Source organism: Trichoderma asperellum, chromosome 2 (assembly GCF_020647865.1).
Source record: "Trichoderma asperellum chromosome 2, complete sequence".
NCBI lineage: Eukaryota > Fungi > Ascomycota > Sordariomycetes > Hypocreales > Hypocreaceae > Trichoderma > Trichoderma asperellum.
In genome coordinates this window covers 5173238-5193732 of record NC_089416.1, presented here as the reverse complement: position 1 = coordinate 5193732, position 20495 = coordinate 5173238, and the positions used below count along the sequence as shown (strand labels likewise).

The following is a 20495-nucleotide window of genomic DNA, read 5'->3' as shown; positions in this document are numbered from 1 at the left end:
AACCTCGTGTTTCACGCGATTTTGCACGCCGCTCACGCCTGCGGCACCCGATCCGACGCGCCGCGCCGTCCCCTGGGCAGGATTTTTTTTTCTGCTTCGCCTTCGCAGCCCCCTTCGGGGTTGAATCTTTTCTGCAAGCCTCGAGATCCCCCACATCCGCGTCCACGGCTCTGTCGCAAGGCTGACGCTGTTGAGCTTCGCTTCTACACCTCGACTCGACTCACCTCGACTCTGTCTTTGCCCAACCAGCGGCTTCACCTCTGGTGACTTTTTGTCTCGACGACGCCAACTTGCCGCGCATTATTACTTTTCTTCTCCCGTTCTTGTTTTATGTGCCTTGTGCAGTTCTGACGCGCCACTCTTCAACCAACTTTTTTTTTTTTTTCCACTTCTCGTCATTCTTGATATTACTTCACGTCTCGCACTGAGTCGCAACAGCAACAACAAAAACAAAAACAACAAAAAAAAAGACTCGTCTCGCACCCTACGGGCACGACTTCCAGACACTCGCTCCTCGCTATGCACTGTTTATAGGTGGATTTATATCGAGATACACATTGGGGAGTCGATAGTTTCAACGTTTTGGTCCAACGCCATCGCCAAACGCAACCATGGCTTCAGTACAGATCCCGCCCCCCGTGCAGCACCCGGGCGCGCCAATGCCTGCCGGGGCGACTAAGCAACAGGCCGAAGAGGTCTTTCGGGTACGCAGACTTACGCGTGTTGCAATGCTTACCTCGCGTTGCTTGTATCCTATCTGAGATATGTAGCTGACGTTATAACTCTGCATAGAAACTCAAACAAATGAAAGAATCGGGCGTCCAGCCAAACGATCCCGAGTATATCAAGGCGTCGCAATTCCTGCTCAACTTCCAACAGCAACACAACATGCGACGAAATCAGCAGCAGTACATCCAGGCTCAGCAGCAGATGCAGCAGAATGCTCAGGCCATCCAGAACGGCAATGCCAACGGAGTCAATGGAACCATCAATGGTGTCCAGCGACCGCAACACGGCGCGCCTCAGACGACGCAGGGTGCTGCTCTGCCAAACGCCATGGGAACGGCGGCTGCTGCGCCTAACCAGAATGCATCTGGCACCACTGCCCCGAATACTCCTGCACAGCCGAATTCAAATTCATCATCAAGTCATTTTACGCAGAAGCAGCTTGGTCTACTTAGACAACAGATTCATGCTTTTAAGCTTCTCGGCAAAAATGCAGGGATTTCCGTGCAGCTACAGCAAGCAATCTTCCAGCAGCGCCAACAGCGCCAAGCAGCTGTCATGGCCTCAGCTCAAACTCCTGCTGCAACAAAGACCCCCCAGCCTGGCTCGGATGCTTCAAAGCCCACACCGAATGGTGTTGATGCTGCCGCCCAAGACGATGCGCTCTCTCTCCCTAAGCCACACACATACAAGACCGTAAAGTCACCATACGGCAGCAGTATGATTCGGCCCTCTATCAAATATTTCGACCATGCGCAGCGGAAGAATCGCTGGTTTATTCCTGGCGTCTTCCCGACTGGCATTGACTTTGACCACCTGCGTTACGAGAGAGAGGTCGTCGTCTTCAACCGCATGAGCCAGCGATACTCGGAGCTGAAGAATCTGCCCGCCAACATTGCCCACTGGGATACGACCAAGGAGAACGTCGAAGTTGATGACTCTGTAAAGGTCAAGGCCGTCATCGAAATGAAGAGCCTGGCCTTGTATGCGAAACAGCGAGCTCTTCGCGAGAAGATTGCTCGTCAGATGATGCACTACGATAATCTGGCAATGACGACCAACCGGACAAACTACCGTCGTATGAAGAAGCAGAACGTCCGGGAAGCTCGCATTACAGAGAAGCTTGAGAAGCAGCAGCGTGATGCTCGTGAGAATCGCGAAAAGAAGAAGCACAATGACTTCCTTCGAGCCATCTATAACCACCGCGCCGAGATCACCGAGACCGCGGCGGCTCAGAAGAACAAGTCACATAAGCTCAGCAGGCTCATGTACTCTCACCATTTCAACATCGAAAAGGAAGAGCAGAAGCGCATTGAGAGAACAGCGAAGCAGCGTCTGCAGGCTCTCAAGGCTAACGACGAAGAAGCTTATCTCAAACTGCTTGACCAGGCTAAGGATACCCGTATTACGCATCTGCTTAAGCAGACCGACGGCTTCTTGCACCAGCTTGCATCATCAGTCAAGGCTCAACAGCGCCAAGCTGCTGAGACATACGGCACGGATGTTGGCGAGTTTATTGACGAAGAGAGTGAAATCGACGAAGAAGATAGCGGCAAGAAGATTGACTACTACGCTGTGGCGCATCGCATCCGCGAAGAAGTTACCCAGCAAGCAAGCATTCTTGTGGGAGGCACGCTGAAGGAATACCAAATCAAGGGTCTACAATGGATGATTTCACTATATAACAACAATCTTAACGGTATCCTTGCAGATGAAATGGGTCTCGGAAAGACGATCCAGACCATTAGTCTGATTACCTACCTGATTGAGCAGAAGCAGCAGAGCGGACCCTATTTGGTCATTGTCCCTCTCAGTACACTGACCAACTGGAACCTCGAATTCGAAAAGTGGGCCCCGTCTGTATCTCGTGTTGTTTACAAGGGTCCCCCCAATACCCGTAAGCTACAGCAAGAGAAGATTCGCCAGGGCCGCTTCCAGGTTCTTCTGACTACCTACGAGTACATTATCAAAGATCGACCCATCCTCAGCAAGATCAAGTGGTTCCACATGATTATCGACGAAGGTCACCGAATGAAGAACACACAGTCGAAGCTCAGCGCAACTATTCAGCAGTACTACAACACCCGTTTCCGACTTATTCTCACCGGTACTCCTCTCCAGAACAATCTGTCTGAGCTGTGGGCCATGCTCAACTTTGTTCTGCCAAACATTTTTAAATCAGTCAAGACGTTTGACGAGTGGTTCAACACTCCTTTTGCCAACACTGGCGGTCAAGACAAAATGGAACTCACTGAAGAAGAACAGATTCTCGTCATTCGACGTCTTCATAAGGTGTTGCGGCCTTTCCTCCTGCGTCGTTTGAAGAAGGACGTCGAGAAAGACTTGCCCGACAAGACCGAAAAGGTTATCAAGTGCAAGTTTTCCGCCCTGCAGTCCAAGCTCTACAAACAGATGGTTACCCACAACAAGCTGGTTGTCAGCGATGGCAAGGGTGGCAAGACTGGTGCTCGTGGATTGAGCAACATGATTATGCAGCTGCGAAAGCTCTGCAACCATCCCTTTGTCTTTGACGTGGTCGAGAATGTCATGAATCCCCTCAACATTAGCAACGATCTTCTTTGGAGGACGGCAGGTAAATTCGAGCTGCTGGACCGAATTCTGCCCAAGTACAAGGCAACTGGCCATCGAGTCTTGATGTTCTTCCAGATGACGGCGATTATGGATATCATGGAAGACTACCTTCGTTACCGAAGCTACAAGTATCTGCGTTTGGACGGTACAACCAAATCTGACGAGCGATCCGACCTCCTGAGAGACTTCAATGCCCCCGACTCAGATTACTTTCTCTTCTTGCTATCTACTCGTGCTGGTGGCTTGGGTCTTAACTTGCAGACGGCAGACACTGTCATTATTTACGACTCTGACTGGAATCCTCACCAGGATTTACAGGCACAGGATCGTGCCCATCGTATCGGCCAAAAGAATGAAGTGCGAATTCTGCGTCTGATCAGCTCTAATTCCGTCGAGGAGAAGATTTTGGAACGTGCTCGGTTCAAGCTAGATATGGACGGCAAGGTCATCCAAGCAGGTCGTTTTGATAACAAATCTTCAGAGACGGATCGTGATGCTATGCTTCGAACTCTCCTGGAAACCGCCGATATGGCTGAGTCTGGCGAGCAAGAGGAGATGGAAGACGAAGAGCTCAACATGTTACTTGCCCGTAATGATGACGAACTCCTCACCTTCCAGAAGCTTGACGAAGAGCGACAAAAAGATGGCATCTATGGTGGTCCAAAAGGAAAACCTCGACTCATGGGCGAAGACGAATTGCCTGACATCTATCTCAATGAAGGCAACCCCATCGAGGACGACGCTGAAGAGATTATCCTTGGTCGCGGTGCTCGTGAGCGTACCAAGGTGAAATATGACGATGGCTTGACAGAAGAGCAGTGGTTGATGGCGGTGGACGACGACGAGGATTCTCCAGAGGCGGCGGCAGCGCGTAAACAGGCACGCAAGGATAAGAGAGAGGCCAATAGGCTTAAGCGATTATCTCAGATGGGCTCGGACAACTCGCCTTCCGTCAGTCGCGCTAGCACAGAGGAATTGGAGACGCCCAAGAAGAGAGGGCGCAAACCTGGAAGCAAGAACGAGAAGCGCAAGGCAGAAGAAGGGGAGGATGAGCCTCCTGCTAAGAAGCGACGTGGCCCTCAGGGTCGACCTAGCAAGTCTGCTGCCCATGGTGATTCCCGGCTGGGATCTCAGCAACGGGAGGTGCTTCAGAAGAGCTTGCGAGCATTATATGACAGCCTGATGAACTTGGAAGTGGACGACATTGAACCCCCTGCCGAGGACGACGAATCCGATGCCGGCAAGCGTCTCATTATTGGACCTTTTGTCAAACTGCCTCCGAAACGCGAGTATGCCGACTACTATGTGATTATCCAAAACCCCATTTGCATGAATCATATACAGACGCGTATCAAGAAGGAAGAGTACAACTGCTTGAACGACCTTCGCAAAGACTTTGACTTGCTGATACGCAACTGTCAAACGTATAATGAGGACGGCAGTATCCTGTATCAGGATGCGAAAACGATGGATGTAAGTTGAAAAGAAATAAAAAGAGACAAACGCCTACAGCAACATGTGCTAATTCATTTAAAATAGGAATTCTTTACGAAGAAATACCAAGAGGAGCTGGACGCACACCCGGAGCTTCTTGAGCTAGAACCCGGCAAAGCAGGATCAGCAGCGCCTTCAGGCAATGGAAGCACCCCCCAGCCAAGCGGAACTCGCATCAAGATCATCTCTAGCGCGGCGCGGGAAGCCAACGGGGCACGATCTGCCGCCCAGAGCGATGAAGACTGAGCGAGAGAGAGAAGGGAGATTGATTATGCACATCCCTCTTTCTCTTCATGACTGAGAAGAGTGACGTGCCCACTTACGACGAAATTGGGGGTCTACATGCTTGCCAGCGGGAATATAATTTATAAAGAGAGAAAAAAACAAAATTGACGGCACTAGGAGGAAGAATATCTCCCAACGACTGCCCCGCAAGCGGCTTGTTTAATCATGTATTCTGCGGCGTTGGAAGGATCGGCGTTTTATTCATGTGAACCTAGGGAAAGGGGGAGGAACAGGCCTAAGGTAGGCCAAAATACCAACCATGTACAAGATGAAGAATGAAGATGGAGAGACAGGAGGCGAAAGGCTGAAGCATCTGGGCGGCATATTTGGATGACCAGAGAGATTCTTTTTTGTGTTCTTTCTAAGTTTTCTAATTAGGGACGCGGAGGATGGAGAGGAGACGAGTCAAGAGTACAAGGCGGCCTGGTCTATTTGTGACTGGTGGCTGGCTGCGTCTCATTGAGTTGGTCGTCTTCTTGCCTGTGCATTGTCTAGATAAAGTAGTAAAATGTATTCTTAATAGACGTTGATACAGTCGCGACATTTCATAATGCAGGGGACGATGCGAATCATTTTATATATATAGATGTAGTATATTAAAGAAGCACGACTCATGAATCATGCAAAAATGAAAGAATTGCTCTGCTTCCAACATATCAAACTGCCAACATATGCATCACATGTTTGTATAGAACCGGATGAGATACGTTGCATATTAGCGCTAGGCGGTGCTAAGAGATGGGCAGCTCCAGCGCCAATGCCCTAGCGCTCTGCTGCTGCACTGCACTGCACTACACTGTGCATGTCCACTATACTGGAGACTGGCCCACCGCGCCAAATGCCGTCAGCGCCGCCAATCCATCTGCCGCCGCAGCTTCGCCACCCACTCGGCGGCCTTTGCTGGCCCAATATCTGCACCTACAAATCCGCATCCCCTGCCTATTGGGCCACATTGCATCCCCTTTTCGATGCACAGTGAGATGGCATCGAATTTTCACAGCTGAAGAGGACAACTGGCGACATCCCTTCTGGTGTTCGAAAACTTGCTGGCGGCGGCCGTTGGTTGGGAAAATAAAGAGAGCGCAGTAACGGTTCTACTCTGGTGACGACAAGATGAGGAAGACGCTTATTTTGTGCTTTATCCATGGCTTCAAGGTACGTTGTAATTTCTGGGAGTTTGCCTATGCTGGATCCCCCACCGCTTGCTATGGCGGGCTATGATGGTGGGCTAGAATACTGGAAGGGGCGTAGTTGGCACAAAGGAGTGAAATTGCTCTTTGTCTTCACATTGCTGCAAGCGTAACAGATTGCTCGCTGAGTGGCTGGTTGATGAATGAGATTGGGTTTGACAACTGATTGATGGATTGATTGACTGACGGATGGGCTACTCTAGGGAGGCGAGTCGACGTTTGGCAACGACTACTCGTTTGTCGAGGACCTGCGCACTGCCGTGGCGCAAGAGCTGCCCGGCTTCAGCATCAAGGTGCTGGTGTATCCCAAGTATGACACGAGGGGAGACCTGGGAGAGGCCGTGAGCAAATTCCGCAGCTGGTGAGTTACTACGACAACGCGGTTTCATCCATGATGGGGGAAAGGATTTCCAAAGCGCAGTTTGTGTCACAGAACAAGACGCCGAAGTGAAAAAAGGTAAACATTTGAATCATTGTGCTGACGTTTTTGGGCTGGGCACTCAATAGGCTGGAAAACAAAATCATCGACTATGAAGTGGCCAAGGGAACGGCCTCGCCAACCGTCGAGCCATCCGTCCGCACCATCCTGATTGGCCATTCCATGGGCGGCATCGTCGCCGCAGAGACCGTCATGGGCCTGGCTTCGGAGCGGCCCATCTACACGGAGGACGGCATCGACAAGTCCGGGGGCCGTCCAAACTTCAACAGCCTCATGTTCCCTCGCATCCAGGGCGTCTTGGCCTTTGACACGCCGTACCTGGGCATTGCCCCCAGCGTGGTTGCGTACGGCGCCGAGGGGCATTACCAGACGGCGCAGTCGGCTCTGGCGCAGCTGGGCTCGGTGTGGAAGATGGTTGGCGGTGGTGGTGGCGGTGACGCTGCTGCTTCTTCTTCTTCTGCCCTCACGACGACTACGGCCGCCAAGAACGAGAGCAGCGGCGGATGGGGATGGGGAAAGATTGCCATGTACGGAGCTGCGGCCAGTGCCGTCGCTGCGGGCGGCGCTGCGGCGTGGATGAACCGCGAGCACATCTCGACTGGGTGGTCGTGGGTGTCGTCGCACCTCGAGTTCGTGGGCTGTCTGGCCCGGCCGGAGGCTCTCAAGCAGCGCGTGTCGTACATGGTGAGGCTGAGCTCGGAGCTCAACATTGGCTATGCGAATGTGTATACGCGGCTGGGCAAGGCTGCCGAGAGCAAGGAGGTCAGCATGGTTGGCACGGTGCTGGGCAAGGACAGGACGTTTTGCGTGGTGCCGAGCAAGCAGCCGTCTGGGAAGTGGATAGACAATGTCAATGATACGGCCAAGGATGAGGTGACGGCACATATAAGTGCGTTTTGTTCTTTGCTAATCCCCTTCTTTCTCGTCTGATGCTAACGGTTTGTATTAGCCATGTTTGAGCCGCAGAATAACCCGGCCTACGAGAAGCTGCTGCAGGACTCCAAGAACCTGATTGCCATGTGGGTGCAAAGGGATTGGGCTGAAGGCAGCCATGAGCCGCGGTCGAGGTCTCAACAGCAGCAGCAGCAGCAGCAGCAGCAGCTCCGGCGGCTGAGATGACGAAGATGGTGATGCTGCCATAGACATGCAGTTTAAAGGGATACATGACAAATGGATATAGGTGTTTGACTTGCTTAGGGGACAGGAGAAGGCGATTGATTTTGTGTGTATTTTCTACAATTAGCATTACTACTGTCTGTACCTATGCACACTCCGTATGGTTTTGACTTTATTTCTTGTATCGTTACATCTTTGTCGTTCATCATGTCCAATAACAATAAACCGTGCCCCCCGTTTTAGAGTATTATGCTCATCTTTCATATTTTCGTCTTCTATTGTTTATTGAGTCGCCTTCTCGTTCTTGGCCTTTAAGCCACGCATAACCTTTCTTCGCTGGGCCATCATGTGCGTGTAGAGGATATAAGCACCTAATTAAAAAAAGCATTTGTTAGAATCTCTTCTCTTCATTCCCCATCTCCATTGATCGCCAACTCACCAGGAACATAGACCACCAAAATGCCATACAGAATATACGGCATCAGGGTCAGAGGATACTCAGTCGCCGTGGCGGCCGGGCCCACAGCAGCGAGGTACACGAGCGAGCACTCGCTCAGGATGCCAATCGGGTACAGGATGAAGAAGGTGTTGTAGCGCAGCCAGGTGAGGATCCGCGGCGTCAGGCCGGACAGCGAGAGGGCGAAGTAGGAGTAGCGGATGACTTCGGTGACGGACCAGGCGATGAGCATGGAGCTGTAGGTGGGCGACTGGACGGCGAGGTACGGGTAGAGGAAGAGGACGCCCCAGACGAGGAGGAAGCGCGAGGCGACTTGCATGAGCGTCGTGAAGAGCGGCGCGCGGACGACTCCTGTGGTTTTTGATGCATTAGAAGAGCGGGCCAACCAACTGACTGGGCAAGATGCGATGCGGGCAAGACTTTGGCTTACCGAAGAGGGAGTGCAGGATCTCCATGGCCGCGGCCGTCTGGGTCCATTTGGTGAATTCGCCGACGCCGAGGTAGACCGACTCCGGGCCGGACTTGACGAGCTCCGCGACGGTCCCTTGGAGGACGAGATACCAGGCGGCAGCAGAGGCGGCATTGTAGAGGATCAGGTAGCCGTTCTTGACGGGGGACGCGGGCGGCTTTTGGGCCGATGCACTCTTGGAGGGCGCCATGATCAATTGCGGAAGAATTGCGCGTGTCGGGGAGCTTCGCGCGGTGTGACAAGGTGAAGAAGAAGAAGAAGAAGCAGGAAGAGGCTGGTGATGCTGGAGATTTTGGTGGTTGCATTTTTTGGGCCTTTCAACGGTTGGGGATCCGCTGTGGGGCCTGCCGAGGCCGGGGATCCGCAGTGTTAAACAAGCAGATCTTGGGTAATGAATATCACATGAAGGAATGAACAGCAAATGGCTAAATACGGTGATGCAATGCATGGCTGGCTATTAGTTCTATACATACGATGCAAGTAAATGGGTGAAGAAGATGCAGATGCTTTACTTTCTTCCCTCAATGGGCCCCGGCCTTTGCTTCACTTGGCACTGGCGTCGTGCGCGAAACAATAATCTCAAATGCTTTACGCTTAGTTTTATAATTAGCCACTATTAGTTGGAATTCTATTGGCATTCTTTTTAGTTGTTTGCCTACCTAGGTAGGTAGTATGCAGTGTAATTACATGTACATTGATGTATTCCTAGGGTTCTGTGAAGAACAACTGTTACCACTATTTGTCGTCCCGCCGATGCTGCACGAAACTCTGAGCGAAGTGACACACTGGCACTCAAAATTACAAATGGTCTATTTTGGCGTCTATTTCTAACCCCAATTCTATTTTACTTTGTTATGAACGGGGGAGTTGTGCACTGTAACTACTAAGGTACTTGAGATATACATGTGAAATACACATGTACCTGAGTTCATATGCACCAAAGTTGCCTAGCCTGTATATATATATATATACATACATATCTAGCATCTATTATATTTTTCCTTTCTAGTGTTGCGCAGCCAAGCAAGTGAAAACCTTACTCGAAGATTTATCTCTCCTACTAAGATATTTAGAGCTCATCTTTCTTACCTATTTCTCTCCTAGCTTCAAGCATCCACCCATCCATCTACACAACGCTCAACATGCCCTACTCTCCGCATCCACCAGGGTTCAAAACCAAGCACTAGCGAGCACTCTATAAGTCTCCTATCATGGACACATATGACGCTCAAAACGGCCGCCGCTGATGGCGCTGCTTTTGTTGTGATTGATGCTGAGTCTTGGGGTGCCGATAATTTGAAGCCTGCAGAAATTGACATCTCTCTGCTACCTCCTCTCCATACGGATTTCAGCTATTTCATTTATACACTACCTAAAACATAAAACGCAGCTAGCTGTTTCAATAGAGCAGAAACTCACTGGATACGAGTGATCGACAGAAGAAGGGAGAGAGAGCTATTGTAAAATCCACTAATACAGCAAAAACTACAACATTTAAAGCAATAAAGTAGACTTTATTATACTAAATATTATTCGGTCATTCCAGGCTACGAAATGCAGATGCGTTGAGCGATTCGCCTCTCATTTTGGCTGGATTTGGACTTGTTCTTGAGTTCAGGGTGCTTTCAAGCCTTTATCCCACCCTATTAAAACATTTTACACATTGCTTAGACCTCCAAGAACTGGCAAGCAGTTTATCCAACGTCTTGCATCCTGGCTTGCGCGATACCCTTGTTGCTTGTGGGTTTGGAAGGCATGCAAAAGACTTGCAAAGCGCAGCCTTTCAACACAATGCAGCTACAGACTTTGTTCGGGTAACAGCGCTGCTTATTCAATTATTAGGACCCCCTTATAATTCTGAGAAGTTGAGTATTATTATTACTTCATAAAAAAAAAATAAGCAAAAGCTTTCCCGTAAACATTCGAATACTCCTGCCATACTAGAGGAAAAGAGACTGTGGAAGGGTGCACGGACTAGGCCGAAAGAATTCTTTCCATATATAACTAGATTTAGTCGCACGTCAGGGTTTAGCAATATGCAGGTCCAAGATCTATTTGAACTATTTAATGACTATAATCCGACTGCCGTGGGGATTAACAGCGGGATGACATACGGATGGGTATGTCTCCCGAGTCTAGAGGCCTTACAGACTTTCGTCGAGTCTGTAAATAGAAAGGAAGATAAAGATGGGGATATATGGACGGTTGTTACAGATTATGATCCAACTGTAGTGCCTGTGCGGGACTGGAGCGAGCTGAGATCAAACCAAAAAGCTAGTGTATCAGACGCAAGCTGATGAACCCGGAGACAGCTTAAAAGGGAGGCTAAGAGCGAGAATTTTGAAGATTTTGATGCGAGTATAGAAGCAACAATCAACAATAGTCTGAGTAGTGATATATTAATGGAATAGGGCCCACGGTACAGGTTATGGGATAATATTAAAGAAGCGCTGCTTCTCAATCAGCTAGAGATGGGAACATTAGAGACCTTGTCGACCAGATTCTTCCAACGTGCTTCGTAATCAATGGAATATATTAGACTATTGGGACATCTCTTGATCAATTCAACGTATCTTATGTCGAAAAAATCGGGAAAATTATCAACCTGCATCTTGCAGTCCGGAATGGTAATATTATGCCCCCTTGCATCTAAATATAGATTTTAAGGTTAGCATCAAACATTAGCTTGCTTCTGCCCCCACGGGGATATTAACAATGCGAACCAATTATAAACAATGTCGGTGTCTAGTCGGTATTAGTTATAATTAGCGTGGGCACGGATCATCTTCTGTCAATAGAGCTCTATATCTACAGGAACGACATGGCCAAACAATATCACAGACAGCGTGAGTAGCGCTTGATTTGTGAGAACGACGTAAATAGACTTAATATGATTAATGAAAATAATAATGAAAATAATAAGAATGTGCGATTCATACTACAGAAATCTGCATTCAGGCCGTCACACACAGGTCTATTGCAAACTGATTGCACTTATAACCATGGCTATTGTTAGTGAAGATTGTTTTTATGCCTCCGTCTTGGTCTGTGTCGACCGCCGATTATGATATAAATCATTTAGCGCGTAGATAGTCTCTCGAGAAGCTAGACTCATGAATGCCAGTAGGAAAAAGATAATGACAGTGGCGACAACGAACAGTGTCATGATAGAGAACGTCCGAGACAGCTTTGCGAAATCGAGCCATGACGCGTCGGAATCGTTAATGAGCGGTAACACAGCAAAGATTACCTGCATAGCACTCAATATAACGGAGAGGACTCCAAAGAGAAAGAGGATAGGTCCATAGAACCGTGCAAAATAGAGACTGTACTGGCCCTCGATCTTTTGGTAGGCAAACCGGAAGTTGAAGACTTTAATCCAGAAATTAAGCCGCGAGAGTCGCAGCTCGCCGTAGTGATAGCGTGGAGAGACCATATGGTCATCAATGGTTTCCAGCGACTTGATCAATTTGATAAAGCCAGAATATGTCGTCTTTTTCGGAAGAAGACGGTGAGACTCGTCCATGGCGAGGTCAAAGTCAGATCGTCGCCGCACAAGATAGCTATATGACCGGAGAAAACCAAGAGCCGCCTCTCGCAATTCTTTCTGCAGTGACTTTTCCAGAGATGAGTGCGGAGAGACGAGGTAGAAATCCCAAAAAGCGCGTGAGAGGAGGTATTTGGGCAAGGGTTTGATAAACACACGATCGTTGTACCAGACAAGATGCAGCCTGGGCTGCTCTGTGATGATGATCTCGCGACCGCGGACTTTTTGATGCGTCAAAGATGAGATATGGGCACTGTCCTGCTTCGCAACAAGCCAGAGGTGGGGAGATAACTGGTTGAGCTCTGGCGTTGCCAATTCTTCTTCAAGATACGCGCCCATAGCTGGGTCATCAAGCTGTATACGAGGCTCGCCAGGCAAATATTCCTTTTTATTCGTCGCCACCTGGCTATCATGAGCGGGGTTGGGGCTCCTTTTAATATGGCCATCGGTAGTCACCATTAGACTTTTGCAAAGCTCACAGTCCGCGCTGAAAGGAGGCTCACACATATCGTGTAAAGTCTTTATTATCAGGAATGATTTTTTTTTTTTTTTTAGTATTTGATGAAATGAAACTTTCACACTACAAAGAATGCCTCGTTATATTCAGCCCTTTTTACGAATACACAGATCAGTCGACACTGCATTTCTTGTGGACTGATGGCATGCCATAGAAAAAATACACTGTCCAATAGCATTCTTATCATATACATATGCTTGTGTGCCCAAGCATGAGGGTTGAATGGAACACCCATTGGCCGGTTCTTGACCGAAAGGCATTCATGCGCATTGAGATACCCTTGTTCAGGCTGGGAGCACCAATGTCGACATCCGTGGACGAGAGGAGCCTGACTTGAAATAAATAGATATCTGATGAATATTTTAGCCTTTCCAGCCTCCCCAGCTTCCATGCATACACGCCTTCAATCAATCCACACTTCTAGCGTTTTTCTTATTACCAGTAAGGATTCTAGCATCAAGAACCAACAGAGAGCGAGCCCGTCGATGAACGAAGTACTGCGAGGTTCAGAGCTGAAAATGCTACGCGCAGGCGAAGAACTCATCCCTTTTGTTGTGCTTATTTTCATTCTCTTGTCTATTCGCCTCGGGCAGCGGTCTATCCGGAACTTCGTGTCGGTTGCTATTGGGGCGTTCACAGTATGGATCATTTCCCCCGCCTCTTCGACATGGGGGAGATTTATATCCACAATACTTTTGGGTCTGACGATTTTTATGTCCCCCTTTGGACCTCTATTTATCTGGGCTCTCAAAAATTTACTATCAAAGGGTCTCCAATACGCGCCAACGGGCCTAGCGCCCCAGATCTTTAGGGAGCCGACAAGAGGAACCAGGCAAAGACGGGAGCACGCATATGCAGGACCCCCCATTCGCACCCTGCACGATCCACGAGATGCTGATATAGAGTGAGACCTGAAAAGCTATTTCTCCATTATATCTCACCGCTCGGCTGCTGACAGGTATTAATCGCAGTATTGTTGCAGTCCACGGACTGGGATCCTCAGTCGAAACAACCTGGACGCATAAGCGGTCTGGTAAACTCTGGTTGCGAGACTTTCTCCATCTAGATTTCCCCAAAGCTCGTATCATGACCTACTGTCATAACACTAGCTGGCAATCTCAAGCTTTGGGCAGCAATTTATCTGATCACGGAGCACAGCTTCTTGGATTCCTCGAAGGCGAACGAAATACAGAAGAGGTAAGACCGATACCAATACCTACAGTATAAGCTTCTCCTAGTCATGCAAGTTGAAGCGCTAACGCATATATTTGATGTTTTAGGCCCAAACTCGTCCTTTAATCTTAATTGGCCATAGCTTTGGTGGATTGTTGATCGAACAAGTAATTACACGTCATTCTTTCTTCTTCCCTCCCTCCCCCCCCCCCCCCAAAAAAAACGATTGCTGTATTCCAGGTTTTATTCATCCCGCTCGAGCTCTAACTAATCTTTCTATCTTTACCATTGTAACAATAGACACTTGTTCTCGCGAAAGCAGCCGCCGCGGACGAAGACACCAAAAAAAGACATAAAAACATCGCAGACAGCCTTGCTGGTGCCATCTTCTTGGGAACTCCCCACGCAGGCTCTGATTACTCCTTGCTAGGTAAAATCTACTGCCTCTTCCATTACTGGGATGGCGCAAATCCCCTGTTGTTGGGATACATGGACAAGGGGTCGGAGCACATAATGAACATGGAGAGCGAATTTATGAAACATTACCGCGGCTTATCATTTGACTTTTATGAGAGAGTGCCCAATGTCATCCTTGGCATGTCTTTTAAAATGGTAAGAGCTTAAACAGAGACTTTGTATATGATACCAACATGGCTGACTAAAGATACTCCATTATCCAAGGTCGTTACGAGAGAATCTGGCACCCGTCGTGGCGAAGAAGCCAGCCCACTAGATACGAATCACTTTGATCTAAACAAGTATAGCAGCGAAACTGATGGGAGTTATATGGCGGTCAGGAATAAGATAAAACAGTTTCTGCGATCTTGGAATGGTAAGGCAATTCCCATTTGCATCAAAATATAGCTAAAATCGGCTTGATTTATGTACAGTGTTAACTTGTATTTATTAGATAAGATGGACACGAAGCGAGATAAATTTGGTTCGCAACCCTCTTTTATTCATCATAGCAACCCCAATTGAAATGGAACTATTGGTAATCAATCCAGCTACTGCAGATGCTAGTGAGTTGAAACTGCTAAAGAACCTGGAAGCTTGCAGCTTCAAAGATGAAGAGAAGCGGAGGCGAAGCCTGACCCGCGGTACTTGTGAGTGGATCATTGAGGAGAACGAGTTCCAGAATTGGAGCCTAGAAAACACGATGCTGTGGATTCTCGGTAATCCCGGTTCTGGTAAAACATTCATCGCACAAGTCAGTAGCAGCCCTATCAACTGAATCAATCATTGATCTGCTCCTCCCCCCCACCACAATTGTCGTGCTTCCTTCAAGTATCTAGCTAATATAGACTAAAAAAAGTGGCTGTGTGAACATTTACAAGAGAAGAAGACAAACAATTTCATGAAATTCTTCTTTGACGCCAAGAACGAAGACTTTCGAGACCTGCGGTCCCTAGAAAAATTTTATCAGACGATTTTGCATCAGCTTCTCACGGGAATCAAGAAGACCTTTCCCAAATTAAAGGCGAGTTCGTTCAAATCGGTGCAAAAAGCAATTCAGAGGGAAGGACCCGGAAAGATGTCTTACTTCAAAGCCCTGCAGGTAGTACTAGGCCAAACTGAGCAAAGCTTTCTAGTAGTGGATGCTCTGGATGAATGTAAAGACACAGATACAGATGCCTTGAAAGAGTGGCTGGAAGAGATTCGGAGATTGCCCAATCTCTGCATTCTCATCACGAGCCGCCCTTCGCGGGAGCTCAAAACACTCTACGGCAGCTCTCCATGTATCCAGTTGAGTGATATGATAAGCAAGTTAGACAAGGACATTGAGAGATTTATTATTGATCGCATCAATAATGCAGACTCGATGTTTCCGAGAGAAATGCCGAAAGTGTTGGAGAAGCTCAAGCATCGCTCAAGCGTAAGACAGCCTTATTTTACGTTTCCTCTCCTTGCCCTTTCCGCTCTAGTCACTGATATTCTGACACCTGTGCTAGGGAATGATCTTATACGCAAAGCTCATGCTTGACATCCTCCAAGTCAAGGCCGCAAACGAAGACGAATTGCTGGCTGAGATGGAAAGGATACCTGAAAACCTATCTGCGCTCTATGCCGACAGGATGAACAAAATTACAGATAAAAAGTTTGCCAAGAAGATATTACAATGGTTGGTTACATGCAGACGACCCCTCACTCTCGATAGTCTCCGTGGGGTTGATATAATTGGCAGATATGTGGGATCAGAAGGACGCTTCGATCTAGATAGAGATCAACCTCCTGAAGGGCTAGGAAAAGATCGATCCGGGAACGATCGATTCGAGGCCTTCCTGCGCGAAAACCTATTGCCACTGATAGAAATTCTCCCGGACAAGACTGTCCGCCTCGTCCACACGACGGTGTCACAGTTTCTGCTGGGCGAGGAAATAGAGGAAGAGGGCGCGCAGTGTCCCTCTGATCTCAAAGTTCATCTTGACGTCAGCCACGAAGACATTGCCATCTCCTGTGTAACATATCTACGTTGGAGCCTAGGGAGCACACGTCGCGCTTGTAATGCTACGTCAGTGGCCTTCTTGGACAATAGAGACCTTCGCGAGTATGCCGTCCTAGAATGGCCGTATCACTGCGGAAGATCCAAAGAGAAGATTATGGCCAACGAGAAAGAGAGGATGGCTGTAACGGCCTTCTTTGGTGACCGGGACACTTTCCCTACTTGGTTGACGGCACGGGCCGAGTTGGACGGCGTGTTCCGGGCCCACTTTAGACTCTATAGCAGAGATTCAACGCTGCCTCAGCCTCCTCACGTCGCTGTTTTCTTTGATATATGGCTATTTGTCAGGCCGCTCGTGGCAGAGACCGATGTCAATCTCCGCGACGCCACTGGAAGCACTGTCTTGCACATTGCTGCTGGACAGGGCTACCCACATACCGTGAAGGACCTACTGGAACAAGGCGCCCGGATGGACCTTGCTGATTCCAGCGGCGCGTACCCTCTTCACAGGGCGGTGCGGCGAGGAAACTATGAGACACTTGAGCAATTACTCGCACACATCACAGATCCGAAACTCGTCGATATCCCGGACAAGTACAAATTCACGCCCATGCATGTGGCTTGCCAGCTGGGATGGACCAAATGCGTCGTCATCCTACTGAAGCGTGGTGCCAGCCTGTCTAATGAGAGTGGAGCGATCGAGACACCGGTAGGCCTCGCCATCGAGAACGGTCATATAGGCGTAGTACGCACGCTCTTGGAGCATCATCCATCTCTGGTGGATAATTGCCGCAAGCCGTTAATCCAGGCCGCCCGCCGAGGCTCTATCGAGATGGTCAAGTTCCTGTGTGAGGCCGGCGTGGACACGTCATATGAAGACCTGCTTGGTCAGACGGCGCTTCATAAAGCATGCATATTTGGCCATCTAGATCTTGTTGAGTATCTGTTAGATACATGTGCAGTGCTTGTGGACGCTAGGGACAAGTCTGAGCGAACACCGCTCTATTTCGCGGCCGAGAAGGGCCATCTCGACGTTGTGGATAGTCTTCTCCGGCATGGAGCAAATAAAAATAGCTTGGATAGGCGCCGCGAGACAGCCCTCTTCAAGCCAGCTGGTAATGGGCACGTCAAGGTGGTAGAGCGCTTGTTGGAGTCTGGTATTGATGCCACTATTCCGGATCTCTGGAAAAGAACGCCACTCAGATTCGCCGCGATGAAAGGCCACCGTGAGATTGTCCGTCTACTGCTCGAAAAGACACAGATACAGCAGGACCTACCGGATTGGGTCGGCCGGACTGTTCTCCATAACGCGGCTGCGTTCTTACGCGAGGGCCAGGAGGATATCATTGACATCCTTTTTCGTCACGGCGCACAGCCAGAGGCGCGAGACAGCACAGAAGGAACCGTTCTGCATGCAGCTGTATTGCGGGAGCCAGGCCATCCGCCCCCTACGGTTGCCCTTCTCGACCGGCTGGTCCAGAACGGAGTGTCACTGGACGCGCAAGACCAACACGGCAGAACGGCGCTCTTCCTAGCTGCCGCTCTCAAAGATTTGCCAGCCGTCAAGTGTCTCCTCAGCGCGGGTGCTGTAGCTGATAATAAGGCCTTTCATATGGCTGTTCGCTCCGGTAACATAACACTGGTCAGGCCGTTCTTAGAGCAGCGAGATTCTAAGCTAGAATTGAGTGAGGTTGACGAGGATGGAAACACTCCGCTCCATATAGCCGCATCTAGAGGCGATAACGATATTGTCAGCGTCTTGATACGTGCTGGAGCGCCCACAAAGTGCATCAATATGGACCAGCACACCCCACTAGAGGTAGCAAATCGCTCAATGCGCTCAGACACAGTGAGAATACTCCAGCGCGCGGATCCAACTCCCGAAGGCGGCCGCCCTGAAACCCAAATAACAACCTCTGATAGTGCGCAGTTGAACGCCCAAGATGATTTAGGTAGAACTCCGCTACACACTGCCGTCTTGCTCGGACGTCTGGCGGCTGTCAACCAGCTCTTAGAAAGCCAGGCCTCCACGGACATACCAGACCAAATAGATCGGACACCACTACACTATGCAGCTCGACGGGTGGATCCGGCTATTTTGAAGGTGCTCGTCGCTGCGAAAGCGAACGTCAACGTGGTGGATGCGAGAAACAGATCGCCGCTGTATTTGGCGGTAGAGATGGGCAACATTACAGGAATCCAGATGCTTCTCGCTGCTGGGGCTCGCTTTATAGCGGACCATGAAGGACGTACGCCGCTTCATGCTGCAGTTCTGAAAGGCTCTGCTGATATAGTTCGGACGCTTCTTCCCGAGGACAATGAAAAAGGAAGAGAAGGACTTATATCCATATCCGATCATAGCGGGGAAACAGCCATCCACCTAGCGGCAGAGCAGGGACATGATGACGTTGTAGAGGAGTTGCTGAAGCATAGCCAAGGCTCGGCCGTGATCGACAAAAAGAACCACGAGAGTCAGACAGCTCTATTTGCAGCGTCTAGAGGTGGCCATCTTAATATTGTTCTGCAGCTTATCAAGGCAGGATCAATCATATACCGTATAGACGACAACCGAAACATGGCTGTCCATGTAGCTGCAAAGAAAGGGTTTCCAGATATTGTCAAAGTCCTTCTGAACGAGCTTCCCAGTCAGGTGGAATCTGCGATAGAGAAGTGGAAAGAAGGACTTCCAGAGTGGCCACGTGATGAGGCTTGTCGTGAAGAAGCACTGCTGAGTGCTCTGCACAAGGCCGGTGGGATAGAGGAGTATGCTACAAGCACAGGTCCTGCGTGGAGGACGAATCTTTCTAAGTGGACCGCACCGGAACATCTCCAGAAGCTACGAACAGATGTCCTCTCAAATCTGCGGATATTCGACGACGATAGACTCAGCATCGCCAGCACGCCACTGATGCAAGCTGTGCTGGGCGGGCAGACGGAGGTTGTGAAGCTGCTATTAGACAGCATCCCAGAAATGCCTTTGCAGGCCGAGCACTACAGCTTCCATACTGCGCTGTCACTCGCGGCACACCGGGGCCATGTCGAAATTGCAAAACTCCTCGTTGCAGCAGGTGCCAAAGTGAACGCCATCACAGACTGCCAAGAAACGTGCCTGCACAGCGCGGCAGAGGCTGGGCATCATCAGCTTGTTCAGCTGCTGCTGCAGAACAACGCCAGCCCCGACCTGGCCTGCCTCCGGGGAGGCTTCACGCCGCTCCATCTCGCCGCCAAGGGAGGCCACGAGGCTGCCGTCCGTGTGCTTGCTGCCGTCGCTTTTGTCAACGCAACGGACGACTTGGGCCGCACGCCCCTGCATGTGGCTTGTCTGGATGGCCACAATGGGGTTGTGAACGCGCTTGTCGACGCTGATGCTGATCCTGCGGCGCATGATTTTGAACGCAGGACGCCGCTCGAGCTGGTCGAAAACCTGGACGAAAAGACTAGAACGAATATGGAGGAGCAGGCTGAGAAACAGAGACAGCGGAGAAAAGCTGGGCGTTAGTGGGACAGTATTTATAGGAGAGATGTCATCCGGCGCCGAAGGTAAAAACAGGTATGGGTTTTTGAGTCTTGCATGGACACAGCTTGGAGGTATTACGTTCAACTGCTAGTTTGAAAATGTATTTTATGCATCTAATAATGTGGCCCAATGGTCCTATATACAACCAGACGCTCACCCCCGAGCCTAATACTTGCTGTCCCATTTTACCGGCGTGTTATATAAGATTCAACAAGTTACGACTATCCCAGGCCGATTCAAAGCCTTTTCGCTTTTCTACAGATTATAACAGGGCGTTCTATATTACAGCTTTGCTATCAGCGGATACCTTTTGTATCTCGTGCTTGTCGAGATTACATTGGCTGTGTGTCTGAGCTACTATTAGCTATTACACTGGCCCCCACACATCATCGCTACCTGAACATGGATCCAAAGCTCAGCTCTCAGGTAATTCCAATATTTCGATGAAAATGTCAGCCAATCATAAGAGGTGTCGGTGTCTGGTCGGTATATTCTCAAAAATACCTTGTCGGGATACTACATGTATATAT

At 49.5% G+C, this 20495-nt stretch overlaps 5 protein-coding genes across 5 annotated transcripts; 3 read left to right on the top strand and 2 right to left on the bottom strand.

The window, feature by feature from the left end:
- Positions 1-611: 611 nt before the first annotated feature.
- TrAFT101_004021 (uncharacterized protein) lies at positions 612-5058 on the top strand (the record flags this gene model as incomplete). The annotated part of the gene is made up of 3 exons (XM_024903121.2): positions 612-704; positions 793-4791; positions 4858-5058. The coding sequence occupies 3 exons, from the start codon at positions 612-614 to the stop codon at positions 5056-5058; spliced, it is 4293 nt and encodes a 1430-aa protein (XP_024766203.1).
- A 1219-nt stretch (positions 5059-6277) lies between these two features.
- Positions 6278-8082, top strand: TrAFT101_004020 (uncharacterized protein). Its single transcript, XM_024907271.2, has 3 exons — positions 6278-6648; positions 6795-7615; positions 7676-8082. Exons 2-3 carry the CDS (start codon positions 6889-6891, stop codon positions 7843-7845), a joined length of 897 nt encoding a protein of 298 aa, XP_024766204.2. The 5' UTR covers positions 6278-6648; positions 6795-6888; the 3' UTR covers positions 7846-8082.
- Positions 7936-9028, bottom strand: TrAFT101_004019 (uncharacterized protein). The gene is made up of 3 exons (XM_024901648.2): positions 8730-9028; positions 8282-8650; positions 7936-8213 (listed from the first exon to the last, which is right to left on the bottom strand). Exons 1-3 carry the CDS (start codon positions 8956-8958, stop codon positions 8125-8127), a joined length of 687 nt encoding a protein of 228 aa, XP_024766205.1. The 5' UTR covers positions 8959-9028; the 3' UTR covers positions 7936-8124.
- A 2764-nt stretch (positions 9029-11792) lies between these two features.
- TrAFT101_004018 (uncharacterized protein) lies at positions 11793-12822 on the bottom strand (the record flags this gene model as incomplete). The annotated part of the gene is made up of 1 exon (XM_024905748.2): positions 11793-12822. One exon carries the CDS (start codon positions 12820-12822, stop codon positions 11797-11799), a length of 1026 nt encoding a protein of 341 aa, XP_024766207.2. The 3' UTR covers positions 11793-11796.
- Positions 12823-13916: 1094 nt separating this feature from the next.
- Positions 13917-20195, top strand: TrAFT101_004017 (uncharacterized protein). Its single transcript, XM_066127048.1, has 8 exons — positions 13917-14029; positions 14113-14172; positions 14306-14617; positions 14687-14837; positions 14916-14945; positions 15013-15215; positions 15321-15881; positions 15958-20195. Exons 1-8 carry the CDS (start codon positions 13919-13921, stop codon positions 19945-19947), a joined length of 5418 nt encoding a protein of 1805 aa, XP_065983156.1. The 5' UTR covers positions 13917-13918; the 3' UTR covers positions 19948-20195.
- The last annotated feature ends 300 nt before the right edge of the window (positions 20196-20495 follow it).

Coding starts and splice junctions, on each gene's coding strand:
- TrAFT101_004017 (XM_066127048.1), top strand. CDS start 13,919: ATGACCTACTGTCATAACACTAGCTGGCAATCTCAAGCTTTGGGCAGC. Junction 14,946..15,012: donor CACGAAGCGAGATAAATTTG/GTTCGCAACCCT, acceptor TAATCAATCCAG/CTACTGCAGATGCTAGTGAG. Junction 15,216..15,320: donor GTAAAACATTCATCGCACAA/GTCAGTAGCAGC, acceptor GACTAAAAAAAG/TGGCTGTGTGAACATTTACA.
- TrAFT101_004019 (XM_024901648.2), bottom strand. CDS start 8,958: ATGGCGCCCTCCAAGAGTGCATCGGCCCAAAAGCCGCCCGCGTCCCCC. Junction 8,651..8,729: donor GATCCTGCACTCCCTCTTCG/GTAAGCCAAAGT, acceptor CAAAAACCACAG/GAGTCGTCCGCGCGCCGCTC. Junction 8,214..8,281: donor TTTGGTGGTCTATGTTCCTG/GTGAGTTGGCGA, acceptor TTTTTTAATTAG/GTGCTTATATCCTCTACACG.
- TrAFT101_004020 (XM_024907271.2), top strand. CDS start 6,889: ATGGGCGGCATCGTCGCCGCAGAGACCGTCATGGGCCTGGCTTCGGAG. Junction 7,616..7,675: donor TGAGGTGACGGCACATATAA/GTGCGTTTTGTT, acceptor GGTTTGTATTAG/CCATGTTTGAGCCGCAGAAT.